The sequence below is a fragment of the Panthera leo genome, chromosome E3, assembly GCF_018350215.1.
Source record: "Panthera leo isolate Ple1 chromosome E3, P.leo_Ple1_pat1.1, whole genome shotgun sequence".
Classification (NCBI taxonomy): Eukaryota; Metazoa; Chordata; class Mammalia; order Carnivora; family Felidae; genus Panthera; species Panthera leo.
In genome coordinates, this window is record NC_056694.1 from 31808383 (window position 1) to 31822233 (window position 13851).

At 50.0% G+C, this 13851-nt stretch overlaps 1 protein-coding gene across 1 annotated transcript in view; it reads left to right on the top strand.

Moving 5' to 3' along the window:
* Window positions 1-13851, top strand: part of LOC122209464 — a 127791-nt gene that overhangs the window by 41984 nt on the left and 71956 nt on the right. The window contains exons 22-29 of the mRNA XM_042921333.1: window positions 21-184; window positions 2181-2340; window positions 2467-2546; window positions 3608-3794; window positions 4582-4737; window positions 5109-5242; window positions 6321-6479; window positions 11923-12103. Of these exons, the coding sequence (XP_042777267.1) occupies window positions 21-184; window positions 2181-2340; window positions 2467-2546; window positions 3608-3794; window positions 4582-4737; window positions 5109-5242; window positions 6321-6479; window positions 11923-12103 (1221 nt within the window). The remainder of the gene's footprint in view (window positions 1-20; window positions 185-2180; window positions 2341-2466; window positions 2547-3607; window positions 3795-4581; window positions 4738-5108; window positions 5243-6320; window positions 6480-11922; window positions 12104-13851) is intronic.

Here is a 13851-nt window from a genome sequence, read left to right on the forward strand (position 1 = left end):
CCACTCCCCTTTCTCCACAGGGTCCCGCACCTGGGGCTGGCAGCTGTGCACAGAAGTCACCTGGCCACCAGCTGGTCAGCCCTCCCTGCTCTCGCTGCCTGTGTTGGCAGCTGTGACACTGAAGAAGCAAGACCAGGGCCTTCAGCAGTACCTCCTGGAAGCTGCCTATACCTTCCACCCCCAGGTAGGCCCTCTGGAATGGTCCCCCCTACCCCAGCCAAGTTGTGGGTCTCCCTAGGTCTTCTACTCTGGGATCAGCCTCATGAGGACATGGGGCTCCTCTCTGGAGCGGCTGGGCTGGGCTGGTCCAACTGTGGTCTGCCTCCTGCCTCCGGACCCTTGCACAGGCTGATCCTCTGTCTCTGGCTGTCTGACTTGTTAACTCTGAATCTTCCAGTCTCAGTTCACACGTCACCTGCTCAGCAAAGCCTGCCTTGATGACCCCAATGCAGTCATGTTCTTTTGTTACTTGCTCTACTAGGACCATGCTCTTTCCCTTTAGATCATTTTCATGTTTGTTACTAAAGCTCCTTGGCTGCTGTCTGTTTTCCCCACTGGCTACTCAGTTCCCGGGAAGAGCTTCAGTGCCTGTTTTTCTCTCTCCTGTGTCCCCATCATCTGGCACAGAATGGGCATTCAATAGCCTCCTCCTATCTGATCTCCCAGTGTCTTCTCTGGTCTCCTTACCATCTGTTCTCCCCTAGCAGCCAGATAGGTCTTCTGAACCCCAGAAGGTTCTTGTCCCTCCTCTGCACAGAGCTCTCCAGTGGCTTCTGTCACTCTGAGTAGGAGCCAAACACCCTGAACCACTGGCCTGTCCTTCTCATCTCCCAAATTCTTTACCAGATTCACCACTGTCCACACACTGGTCTCCTTTTTTTTTTTTTTTAAACACCAAGCACATTGCTACCCCAGGGCCTTTGCACTGGCTGTTTCTTCTGGCTGGAATACTCTTTCCCAGGCATCCACTTGGCTCTCTCTCTTGCTTCCTTTGTTTTCTCAAATGCCCCCTCCTCCGAGGCAGCCTTCCCTGACTACCATGTCTGGCCCCAAACACTGAATTTGTCAGCAGAGTACCCCTTACCAGGTGCCGTCCTGTGTAGACTTGTGTCTGGTGGTCCCTCCCCTCTAGAATATAGGTGCCATGAGGATACGGGTCTTTGGGTATGTAATGCTCAGTCACACTCCCTGTGCCTACAGCTAGCTTCATACACAGTAGTGAACCTTTACAGGTAGTGAAAGAACGTACGATGATGCAGGGTCTCAAAGGGTGCTCTTGTCTTATGCTGTGTTGTCCTAGAAGCAGACCTGAGTCAAGGATTTGGGTCAAAGTGATTAAGAAAAGGCTCCAGGGGGACCTAGTAAGAGAGTGTGGAAGTTAGAATAGGGAAGGAAGAGGGGCGCCTGGGTGGCTCAGTCGGTTAAGCATCCAACTTCGGCTCAGGTCATGATCTCGCGGTTTGTGAGTTTGAGCCCTGCATCGGGCTCTGTCCTGACAGCTCAGAGCCTGGAGCCCGCTTCTGATTCTGTGTCTCCCTCTCTCTCTGCCCCTCCCCAACTTGTGCTCTGTCTCTCTATGTCTCTCAAAAAATAAATAAATGTAAAAAAAAAATTTTTTTAAAGAATAGGGAAGGAGAAGAAGGTGAGTGGGGAGTGACGTCAGGTGAAGCAGCAGCTTCTTCCTGATCCTGGGGGAGCCCTGGAGCATGGGTTCCAGGTCAGAGTGGGGTCCTTGTGAGGCTGGGAAGCTGCAATTTTTTGTTTTTTGTTTTTAACTCCTGTAAAAACGCACAGGAGGGCAACATTCTGGAGGCCCAGGTGCCAGGTGTTAGCACACTGTGCAGAGACTCATAGATACGTGCGCTGAGCTGGATAAGGGATCTGAGGGGATCTGCTCAGGGTGCCCCTGGTGGGTGCCATGCCTTGCTTCTCCCCAGGCTATTTGCCGGACAAACCAAGTCCCTGTAGACGTGGTCCTGAGTTTCCCGTAGGACTTTGCTCTTCCCCAGGTACTGCTCGAGATCTCCAAATTTGCGACTTGGTTCTTGCCTCGAGAGGTCAAGGAGGAGCCTCAGAACTCAAGTTTTTGAGTGGTGGGGATGCGGGTCTTCCCTCGGGAAGAGGGAGAACCTTCAGACTGGATGAGATTCTGGAGCCTGAGCAGTCTGCTGTGTTTCCAGAAGGACAGCTGGCTCCCTCGGGAAGCTTCGGCTCATGTCTTCATGGGCACGCCCAAGTCACACGTGCCCAGGGACGTCGGGGTGGACGTCAGCTACAGCTTGCCCCAGGGGAGGTTCCGGCTCAAGCTTCTGCATCTCAGGAAGAAATTGGAGCTAGACGGTAATGACCGCGTCCCCTCCGTGTTCCCGGGGCCCAGAGATAAGAAAACTGGCAGGATGTTGTCCTGGGGGAATGCAGGGGGCAGAATGGCAAACCCTGGTCCCTAAACTCTTGCGTTGTCCCCAGGAAAGATCGAGACTCTGCAGAGCGGCCACGTGGGTCACCTGGAGCTGATAATGGACGACCGGGACGTCTACTACATCAAGGTTTGCTGCATGTCTCCGTATCCTCGGGCCTCCCACGTTGGCACCTGCCACCTTCCGGGCATTTCCAGCCTGAGTCCCAGGGTCCCTGCTTACTAGTTGACGTCACCATTGCTGTGTCCTCCTCCCATAACATTTGTGACCTCTTGGCACTCAGAGACGTATAAAGGAGAGAAACGTGGGCTCGAATCTTACTACCACTTAGGTAAAAAAAAAATCAGTCATATTAGTAATTCAGGAGCATGCTTTAAGCTCAGTAGAGAGAGGCAAGTTAAAGCATGCCGTTCCCCAGATTTCCAGAAAAAATAGCAGTGTGTGCCCCAAGCAGTCTGTATTAGTTCCCCAGGGCTGCTCTAACAAAATACACCCCCCCAAATTAGGTGGCTGAAACACCAGAAATTTCTCACGGCTCTGGAGGCCGCAGGTCCAAAATCAAGGTGTTGGAGCCTCCGTGGCTCTTGGGAGGCTGGGAGGCAGGATGTCCTCCATGCTTCCCTCCCAGCCTCCGGTGGCCACAGGCATCCCTTGCCTGGTGGCATCTTTTCTCTGTCTTCACGCTGTGTTCCTCTGTCTGGGTCCAAGTTTCCTCTTTTTATAAGGACATCTGTCCTTCCAGAGTAGGGCCCGCCCTCGTGACCTTATAACCCGCTCATATGCAAAGCCTCTATTTCCAAAGAAGGTCCAGAGGGAGACGGGGAGACCAAGGAGGGGATTGAAACCCGTAGGTTTGAGCGTCTTCGTTTTTTCTATTTATCAAGCACTCATAGTGTGCCGGGTACTTGGAAGACAGCTCAGTGAAAGAGACACACACAATTTTCTCCTCTTGGGGCTTCCATTGTAACAGACAAAATCAACAAGTAAATTGTATAGTGATAGGTGGGTATCAGTGCAATGGGAAAAGGGAATCCTTGAGCTGGCCATAGGAGTCTGAAAGATCAGCCGTGAAGGCTATTGGCTAAGCTCCGTCCTCTGTCCCCTGTCCAGTCTGTCTCAGTTCTTGTGGGCGGAGCCGGGCTTGCTGGCCAAGCCCGGCCCCGCCCCCGGTGATGCTAGGGCCTTTTTAGGGCCGGAGTGACCTGTGGCCAGCAGCTGGCGGTGAGCCCCAGCGGTTTGAGGCCCAGCTGGAGGCAAAGCTGGTGACGGCGGGCCGCCCTGTGGTCCTCACCGGGCACTTCAGCCGGCAGGCAGGCAGCCGGTTGGTCTTCTCCCTGTTGCTGAGCAACGTGCTGAGTGACCAGGCCCACCTGTCAGGTAGGAAGAGGGGCCCCCTCCTGCCCACTCCCTCTCTTCAGGGCGCCAGGCTACAGGAGGGGGAGGGCTGAGCACCCCACGTGGAGTCTCCATGCCCTCGAAACCTGCCAGTATTAACATCCCCCCCAAGGGAAAATCCAGGCTCCGTACCTGCTCATGCCTTCCCTTCGATGCCCCCCCCAGAGGCTCCCCTCGACGCCAACTACCTTCCATGAACCCCAGAACAGCAGCTTTTGGACTCTCTTGATTCTGGCCCATATTCCACCATGTGTAAAATGCACATTTTGCATTGTGACCCAAATTGCATGGGGCACGGCTTCAACCTTGAGCACATGGCCTGTCCTGGGCATGGGCCAGCCTGGCAGGTGCCTGTCCTGATGCCAGAGCTGGGGTGCAGCCCTGTGGCTCTGCTCCTCGTAGGTATTCTGGGAGATTCTGGGGGGATGACGGCAGGGCCTGCTGGCCCCCTGGCGTGGGTATTCTGGGTATTGTCACTGGCTGAACGTTGGGGTCGCAGAAACAGGTTTCCAAAGGCCTCCCCAGATGGCCTCCGAGGCATTGTTTTTCTCCTCTGATCTGTCTTGTTTTCTACTTGAAGACTTTTGGCCTGGACCCACAAAAGTGACTTTCGGGGTCGCCCCCAAGTAGTAGGGTCAGTGCTCTGACATCGGTGTTCCTCGGCAGACACCGGGGCATCCTTTCCACCAGCACCCCTGTCCCCGGGGCCCCCGGGAGGGAGCCCCGGCCACACCAGGCCTGCCGCTCTCACTGCCCGCTCCCCCCGCAGTGCTGCTGGAGAAGAAGGCGGAGGACGGGCTGCAGGTGGTGGTCCTGGGCGGCGAGCTCTCTGTGCCGGGTTTCGTGGGGCTGCGCGGCCTGGGTCTGGTGCAGCAGCGGGGCCGCCTCTGGACCAGCTCCCTGAGGATCAAGTATGGCCTCCTGGGTACGGACCTCGAGCTGGGCGGGGGCCGACGTGGCGGGACCCTCGCCCTCTCCTGGGGCTCTGGCTCTGGGGGCCGAAGTGCCGTCTTGCCTTTTGTCCTTTCATCACCCTGTTCCTTAGCCACCTGGTCACTTTGTTGGCCCTGAATAGACCTGAGCACCCACCAGTTAAAAAAAAAATAAAGATATTTAAGTCTGTCCCTTAAGCCCTCCCTCCCCTTCAGTAGGTTCCAGCGAGTGACGGGAAGTGGAGCGGATCCGGGGCAGGGGTGGGGGTGGCCGAGACCGGGCTGTGTGCTCCCGTGTCCCGGGAATGGGGATGGAGGGCTGCTGGCGGACGACGGGCAGGCGTCTCCGGGTTGCCCCGCGTAGGTCAGGCGAGGCAGCTGGCGCAAGAATGCAGCACCAGCCAGAAGCTGCGGACGCACAGTGGCTCAGAGGCAGCTTATGAGCTAGAGCTGGACCACGAGCTCCACTGCACGCAGGCCCCAGCGCTCAGCCACAAGGTGAGTGCCCTGGGTGGGTGGGCGGGGGCGTCTGGGGAGGGCCCAGAGCTCATCCCCACGGAGAGATTTGGTCAAGGTCACGTATGGGAACGGGGCTGCAGTTGGAGCTGCAGTCTCAGGCTTCCGTCCGTTGGTTCATTTGGTCTTTAGTGAATATCTACTATGTGCCTAGCACTCGGGAGAGCTGTGCACAAGGCAGCGCCTGGCCTGTGGCGTGCTGTTGCTGGGTGGGGGCACAGAGAGAGAGAGAGAGAGAGTGAGAGCGCGCGCGAGAGAGAGACCAAAGCAAGGGAGCCATAGGGACATGGATGGTAAACAGGGAGGAGACTGAGGAAGCATAACAGTGGGGAATCTAGTTTGGATGGGGTGGTAGGGAAGGCTTCTTTGGGAAAAGTACATCTTAAGGTGAAAATGAAACCATGAAATGGCTCTGTTCCTATGGAAGCCTGCTTCAGGAAGGGGACATGGCAAGTGCAAAGGTCCTGGGGCAGGAGGGAGAGCTGGAGCGATAGGGACTCGCAGTTCGCCATAGTGGCTGGCAGCGTGAGCAGAAGGGAGAAGCCGATGTTCCCTTGTTAACTGACTTATTTCACATTTTCCTCTCCCACTGGATTCTTGCCCCCATGAGTGCAGGATCTTCTCGAGTCTTCCTTCTTGGGTATCTGATGTCCAGTGCTGGGCATAGTACCTACTTGGTACTTGGGGGAAAATGTGTTCAGTGAATGAATACATGAACGAACCTGGTGTGGAGATGTGAGAGGGGGTGGCAGGATGCCAGGTTCGAAACCCTGATCCACTGAGGTTCTGTCAGAGAGCCAGAGGCTGCCGTAGAGAGTGGGGGCAAGAGGCCACGGATTTCACTCAGTCCCCACTCAGGATTTAAGGGGTACTGACCACATAGTCTCAAAGGTGGACCATATTCTAATGCATTGTTTTACGAAATCAAAGTCAATGCAAAAAGACATTCACCTCCTGTGGAACTGTCTGCCCAGAGGAGCCACGGTGGGTGGCAGCGAGGAGGCCCAGGGACTGGGCAGACCAGGCTTCCTTGCGGATCTCCTTGGGGGGGGGTCCCCAGCTTCAGCTCCGGCACGAGGAGGGCTCGGGCCACCTGCACTCCCACCTGGAGGTGAGCTATGGGAAGCACTGGAACGAGAGCAGCGGTAAGAGGCAGTTCCGCATCAGCCAGACCTTCCAGAATGACTCCGGCCCGGCCCTGAGCAATTACTTCGTGGAGGTAAGCGCAGGCTGCACAGAACCGCAGCGTTGCCTGCTGGCAGCTGGGCATCCCCCCCTCCCCCCACCCCCCGTCACCACATCCCTTCAGGCCTTGGTTGCAGGGTCACCGCCTGCTTCGGCTTCACGTTCAGGTTTTACCGGGGGGCTAGCGCTTTTCTATAAGTATAACTGAGCACTTAGCCCCCGGACAGGCGATGTACTCTTGCAAGGCACACCCTTTGGGTGTGTGTTTTTCAATTGTTTAAAAATGTTTTTAATTGGGAGCGCCTGGGTGGCTCAGTCGGTTGGGCGTCCGACTTCGGCTCAGCTCATGATCTCACGGTTCGTGAGTTCGAGCCCCGCATCGGGCTCTGTGCTGACAGCTCAGAGCCTGGAGCCTCCTTCGGATTCTGTGTCTGCCTCCCTCTCTGCTCCTCCCCTGCTCGCACGCTGTCTCTCTCTCCAAAATAAATAAAGATTAAAAAAAATATTAAAAATGTTTTTAATCGTAACAAAATACAACATAAAATTGACCTTTTTTTTTTTTTTTGCGATCTTTAGATGTATAGGTTAGTGTCATTAAGGACACTCACGCTGTGGTACAACCATCACCACCAGCCTCCCCCAGAACTTTGCCTCTTGTACAATGGAAACTCCGTCCCCAGTAAAGAATAACTCGCCACTCCCCGCGCCCCCCCGCCCCCACAACCACCTTTTTACTCTCCACACCTCTTGATGCCCGGGGTCCCTCATATAAGTGGCATCTTATGCTATTTGTATCGTTTTGACTGGCTTCTTTCATTTAGCGTAACATCCTCCAAGTTCGTCCAGGCTGTACCTGGTGTCAGAATGGGTTCCCTTTCAAGCCCGAATAATGTGCCGTTGGATACGTGCATCACATTGTCCTCTGTTCCTCTGTTGATGGACCCTTAGGTTGCTTCCGTGTTTTAGCTGCTGTGAAACATGCTGTTGTGAATGTGGGTGTATGAATTATCGGTTCGAGTCCCCGTTTCTAATTCTTTTAGGTAGATAATTCCAAAAGTGGAGTGATGGATCAGATGGTAATTGTATTTTTAATTTTTTTCGACCGACAGCCATACTGATGGCCACAGCGGCTGCGTATCTTACACTCCCCCCCCACCGCCCCGCCCCAGCAGCGCACGAGGGTTCCAGGGTCCCTGCGTGTGCACTGACACTTGTCGTTTCCTGTTGTTTTTGATAGTAGCCGTGCTAATGGGTGTGAGGTGTTACCTCACTGTGATTTTGATTGGCATTTCCTTAACGATGAGGGATATTGAGATCTTCTCATGCCCTTGGCGGCCATTGGTCTGTTTCTTTGGAGAAATGTCTGTTTGAGTCCTTAACCCCCTTTTGCTTTGTTGACACTGAGTTGTAAGAGTTCCTTGTACCTTCTAGACAGTAACTGTGTATCAGATACGTAGTTTGCAAATACGTTCTCCCGTTCTGTGGATTGCCTTTTCCATCTGTTGATACCAGCCTTCGATACACACAAGTTTTAAACTCACAGATGGTCCAATTGATCTCTTTTTACTTTCCTGGCCTGTGCTTTGGGGGTCCTAGCCAAGAAATTCTCGCCAAATGTAATGTCGTTTCTCCTTGATGCTTTCTTCTAGGGATCTTCTAGTTTAAGCTGTCAACTGGGTGTTTGATCCCTTTTGAATTAACTTTCGTGTGTGATGTAAGGTAAGCGTCCCGTTGTGTTCTTTTGCGTGTGGATAGCCAGAGGTCCCAGCCCCGGAGTGTTGAACAGACTGGGATTTCCCCCCACCGACTGGGCTCACTGTGCTTGTTGGAAATCACGTGACCACAAATGTGAGAGTTGACTTCTGGGCGCGCCATTCTGGTCCACTGGTCTCTATGTCGCTGCCTTTCTGTCTGCCATACTGCTTTGATTACCGTAGCTTTGTGAGGCCTCCAACCTCGTGCTGCTTTTTCAAGACTGTTTGGACTGTTTGGGGTCCCTTGAGATTCCATATGAATTTTAGGATGGATTTTTCTGTTTCTGCCACACACACACCAAAATGTGATTGCACTTCTTGATGGGGATTGAGTTACACCTATAGGTTGCTCTGGGTTGTATTCGTGAAGACTGGTTGTCTCTCCATGTATTTATATCTTCTCTAACCCCTTCCACCAACATTTTGTGATTTCCAGTATACAAGTCTTTGGTCTTCTTGATTAACTTTATTCCCAAGTATTAAATTGCTTTTATATAGACCAACAACACTCTGTGAATAAATTCCCCTTGTGAAAAAAAAAAAAAGTAACATTCAGAATGAAGCTAAAACTTCGTTCTTAGTTTTTTCTTTCATCCTGGCCCCTTCTAGAAGGAACAACAGTTATATTCCTGGGCGCTGGAAAGGAGATCTCTTTCTGTTGTTTGCTCTGTGGGCCTGTCACAAGCATTTAGTTTTGTTTGGTGAGTCTTGCTTTGTGAGACCTTCAGCTACCCTGTAGGAGGAATTTCTTGTTACTTTGTAGACATCTGATCCATTCTTTTAAACACGTTCATCATGTTCCCTGTGCTGCTGTATTGTATCTTATTCGGCCATGTAACTCTTGTGGTTTCTAGCAGAGCGAATCTGAACATCCTTGGGCATGCCTCCCTGGGCACGTGTGTATCTCTGGGACACAGGTCATAATGCACAACTGGGATTTGTATATTTTTAAGTGGCTGCCTTTTGACAGTTTGCTCTCTAAAATGCTCGAATCAATCCCCCACCGCTCCAGCCACGTCCAAGAGGAGCAGTTTCCTTTCACCCATATGTGACTTTTACCACTGGAAAAATATTGCTGATATGGGTGGAAAGGATATCTCGTAGTTTGAATTTGCATTTCCCTGGTCACTCAGGAAGGCTGAGCACCATCTTTTCTGTATTTATTCTACTGCAGATGGCTTTTTTATATTGTTGGACATTCGAAAAAATTAGAACTCTGACGTGATTGACAGCTCTTTCCACTACTGCAGTACATGCATTACATTACTCTTCTAAATTGTGAAAACATCTTCTTTCTGGAAAGCATCTGGCCCCCAGGGTTTTGGGAAAGACATGAAAGCTGGGCGGTGTTTCTGCAGGCTTCTGAATATGGCGGACACCCTGCTAGGTTCTGGGGGGACAAGTATGAATAAGATACTATTCTTTTTTTTTAAATTTTTTTAAACTTTATTTTTGAGAGAGAGTGCAAGCAGGGGAGGGGCAGAGAGAGAGGGAGACACAGAATCCGAAGCAGGCTCCAGGCTCCGAGCTGTCAGCACAGAGCCTGACGTGAGGCTCGAACTCACGAACCATGAGATCAGCCGAAGTCGGACAGTCAACTGACTGAGCCACCCAGGCACCCCAAGATACTATTTATTCTTAAGACGCTGACAGGGAACAGAAGAGGGAAGGACAGAGGGAGTAGTCATGAGCCATTTATTATTACCAGGCCACAAGTCACCTGTGTTGTTGGTACCATCTCATTTAAGCCCAGTGAAGTAACCACTATCTGTCCTCATTCTTTGGAACGGAAATTGTGTCAATACGCTGGTCTGAGGTGTCCCTGGCCACAGGTCTACCATGTGGCGGAATTGAAGTAGAAACTCCAGGATATCTCATTGCAAACCTTAGGCTCTTAGCCTCTTGGCTGGACTGGATTGTGCCAGAATTAATTTACTGTAAAATAATTTACTGAATGATGAGTCAAGAGGAGAAATCATTTCCTGGGCTATTCTCTGAGCCCAGTATCATCCTGGTGCCCAAACCAGACCGAGACCTCAGGAGAAAAGAAAAACCAAAGACCTCTTATAAATATAGATGCAAAATCCTCAAGAAGGTACTAGCAAGCCAAATTCAGCACTATATAAATAGAATTACATAGCACAGCCAAACGGGTTGTATCCCAGGCACGCAAGGTTGGTTTCACATTGGAAAATCAAGGTAATACACCATATTGATAAAGGATGCATCGGTAGAAGATGAGATGATCAGTAGAAGCAGAAAAAAGTATTGGGCAAATCCCCTTATCCTTTCATGGTAAAAACACTCAACAGATGAGCAATGGAAGAGTACTTCCTCAACCTGACAAAGACCATCTATGAAACATCCACAGCCAACATCATACTTCATGGTGAAAGACTAAATGCTTTCCCTCTAAGATCAGGAACAAGACAGAATGTCTGCTCTCACCACTTCTATTCAACATTGAACTGGAGGCTTTAGCCAGGGCAGTGAGGCAAGAAAAATAAAAGATGTCCAGATCAGAAAGGAAGAAGTAAAACTATTTCTGTTTGCAGATGACATTATGTCCTCTGTAGAAGACCCTAGTGAATCCACACAAAAAAATCTATTAAAGCTAATACATGAGTTCCTCAAAGTTGCAGGAGACAAGATAAATATACAAAAGTCAGTTGTGTTTCGCTACACTAGCGATGAAAACCCTGAAAATGAAATTAAGGAAATAATTCCTTATGTAATAGTGTCAGAAAAGGTGAATACTTCAGCATAAAAGTAACAACAGAAAGTAAAACTAATACTCTGAAAACCACAGAATGTTGTTGAAAGAAATTAAAGAAACTGAAATAAATGGGGAGACATCCCATGTTTCTGGATTGAAAAATGAATGTTAACATGGCAAGGCTCCCGCAGTGCCTGGGTGGCTCGGTAGGTTAAGCGCCTAACTTCAGCTCAGATCATGATGTCACGGTCCGTGAGTTCGAGCCCCGCGTCAGGCTCTATGCTGACATCTCTGAGCCTGGAGCCTGCTTCTGATTCTCTGTCTCCCTCTCTCTCTGTTCCTCCCTTGCTTACACTCTTTCCCTCTCTCTCTCTCCCTCAAAAAATAAATAAACATAGGGGTGCCTGGGTGGCTCAGTTGGTTGAGCGTCCGACTTCAGCTCAGGTCATGATCTTACAGTCTGTGAGTTCGAGTCCTGCATCGAGCTCTGTGCTGACAGCTCGGAGCCTGGAGCCTGCTTCAGATTCTGTGTCCCCCTCTCTCTCCGCCCCACCCCTGCTTGTGCTCTGTCTCTCTCTGTCTTTCAAAAATGAATAAACTTGAAAAAAAATGAACATTAAAAAAACGAAAAAAAAAAAGAATATTGTTCAGCAATAAAAAGGAATAAAGTTCTGATGCATGCTACAATGCAACATGGGTGAATCTTGAAATTGTCATGCTAAATAAAACAAGCCGGAAACTAAAGGCCGTATATTATATGATTCCACGGATACGAAATGTCCACAATAGGCAAATCCATGGGAACAGAAATTGGATTAATGGTTTCCAGGGGCAGTGGGGAGTGACTGCTGATGGGCACAGGGTTTCCTTAGGGGTGGCCTGGGCTGGGCAGTTCCTGATAACTGGGGAACTCAGGCCGACCCGTGGCTGTCCCGGTGAGCCAGGGGAATGTTGTAGGTTGGGAGTGGAGTGCTCTGACCAGCATGTTGACGGTGGGTCTTGTCCAGTTTGCGCTCCAGGTGCCTGAGAGGCAGGTGGATTACCGTACACAGCTGTACCACTTGAGCCTTTGGCAGCCCCACGTGGAGAGCAGCACACACCTGAAGGTTCAGGACAACGGACAGCTGCCCTTTGCTGCCGGCTTGCGGTGGAAAGACACCTCTAGAGCTACCCTGTGGAAATGGGAAGGTGAGTGTCATTTAGGGAGGCTCTGGCTAGCGGTTGAGATTTCTGGCCCCCAGGTCTCTGCTCGGACTATGCCCCTTACCTGGAATACCTTTCCTTTTTGTTTGCCTGGATGTCAAGATTGATATACTAATTATCCAGTGTCACCCCGCCCCACTTCACCTGTTGTCCGTTACCCTGCAGTCCCCCTGGCTTCTTTTCTGTTCCCCCAGAGACCTCAGAGCCTTTGCACATGCTGTTGCTGCTCCCTGGAACACTGTCTCGCCTTGAAAAACTGGATTTACCATGGTTTATCCTTGAATTAATTTTATTCTTATTGTAGTCATACATAGTTTGAAAAGTAAAGTAGAAACTTTGAGTTGGTAATTGTTGAAGGTGGGTGAGTATTACATAGGGGCCCATCAGATGATGTTCTCTACTGACGTATGTACTTGAAATATTTCTTTAAATTTTTTTTAAAGATCTTTTTAATGTCTGTTTTTGAGAGAGAGAGAGCAAGAGAGAGTGCGCATGCACATGAGGGAGGGGCAGAGAAAGAGAGAGACACAAAATCTGAAGCAGGCTCCAGGCTCGGAGCTGTCAGCACATAGCCTGAAGTGGGGCTCGAACCCACGAACCAGGAGATCATGACCTGAGCCAAAGTTGGACGCTTAACCAACTGAGCCACCCAGGCATCCCTAAACTAAAAAGCTAGTTTATAACAATTATTGTAATTGTCTGCTTCATATCTTTCTATCCAGAGTTTTACTTAATACAGCAACCATTATAAATTCTTTTATCTGTTTCTTATTAAACTCTTCAGCTCTTAAAATAATATAATTATACTGCTATTTCTTGATTTTTCTATTTTAGACATTCTTCATATATTTTTTTACCAGACAAGATGATAATGTAACTCTTTAACCAGACTTTTTCGAATATCTGTTTTTCTTTGCCCCCCTAAAAGAGTTGGTCTGTGAATATCCACTGTTTACTTAATTGTGACTCTATAAATGTCCTTCTTAGCTGAGACACAAAGCTGACTTTTTGTTTTTTCTGGAGTTATAATGGGCTTTCCCCCTGTTTGGTTAGTTTCCTATTTTCCTCTTACTAATTATCCCCAGTTTTTTAAGCATAAGTGCAAAACTCTTCTCCAGATGGCCAAACACATGAGATTATGCATCAGCTTCAATTAGTTCCCATATTTTTCTTGGAGACCTTCTTCTTGGAACCACTGTCCCTCTCCAATGTAGACTAGTTGCACAGCTGTGGTTCTGGGGTGTCCCTTCCCCATCATTCTGAGAATTCTTTCTACTTCTCTGGGTCACAGCCCTGTTTCTTGCACTTATGTCCTCTTTTTTCTTGATTTACTCTTTTGTTTTGATGGAGCACATCTTCCAGTAGCTTCCTGAGAGAGGTATTAGATTCCTAAAGCTGCTTTAACAAATGACCACAAACTGAGTGGCTTAAAAGAACAGGGATGAATTCTCTCACCAGTTCTGGAAACTAGAATTCTGCATTCAAGGTGTTGTCAGGGCCATGCTCCCTCTGTGACCCTGGGTAGAATCCTTCCCTGACTCTTTCCTAGCTTGTGGTGGTGGCCATCACTACTTGGAGTTTGTTGGCTTGCAGCCACACTGCTCTCATCTCTGTCTCTGTTGTCACATTGCTTTCTCCTGGTGTGTATGCCTGGGTTCAGACTTCCCTCCTCTTACAAGAACACCAGTCCTATTGGTTTTAGGGCCCACCCTACTCTAGTGTGACCTCATCAT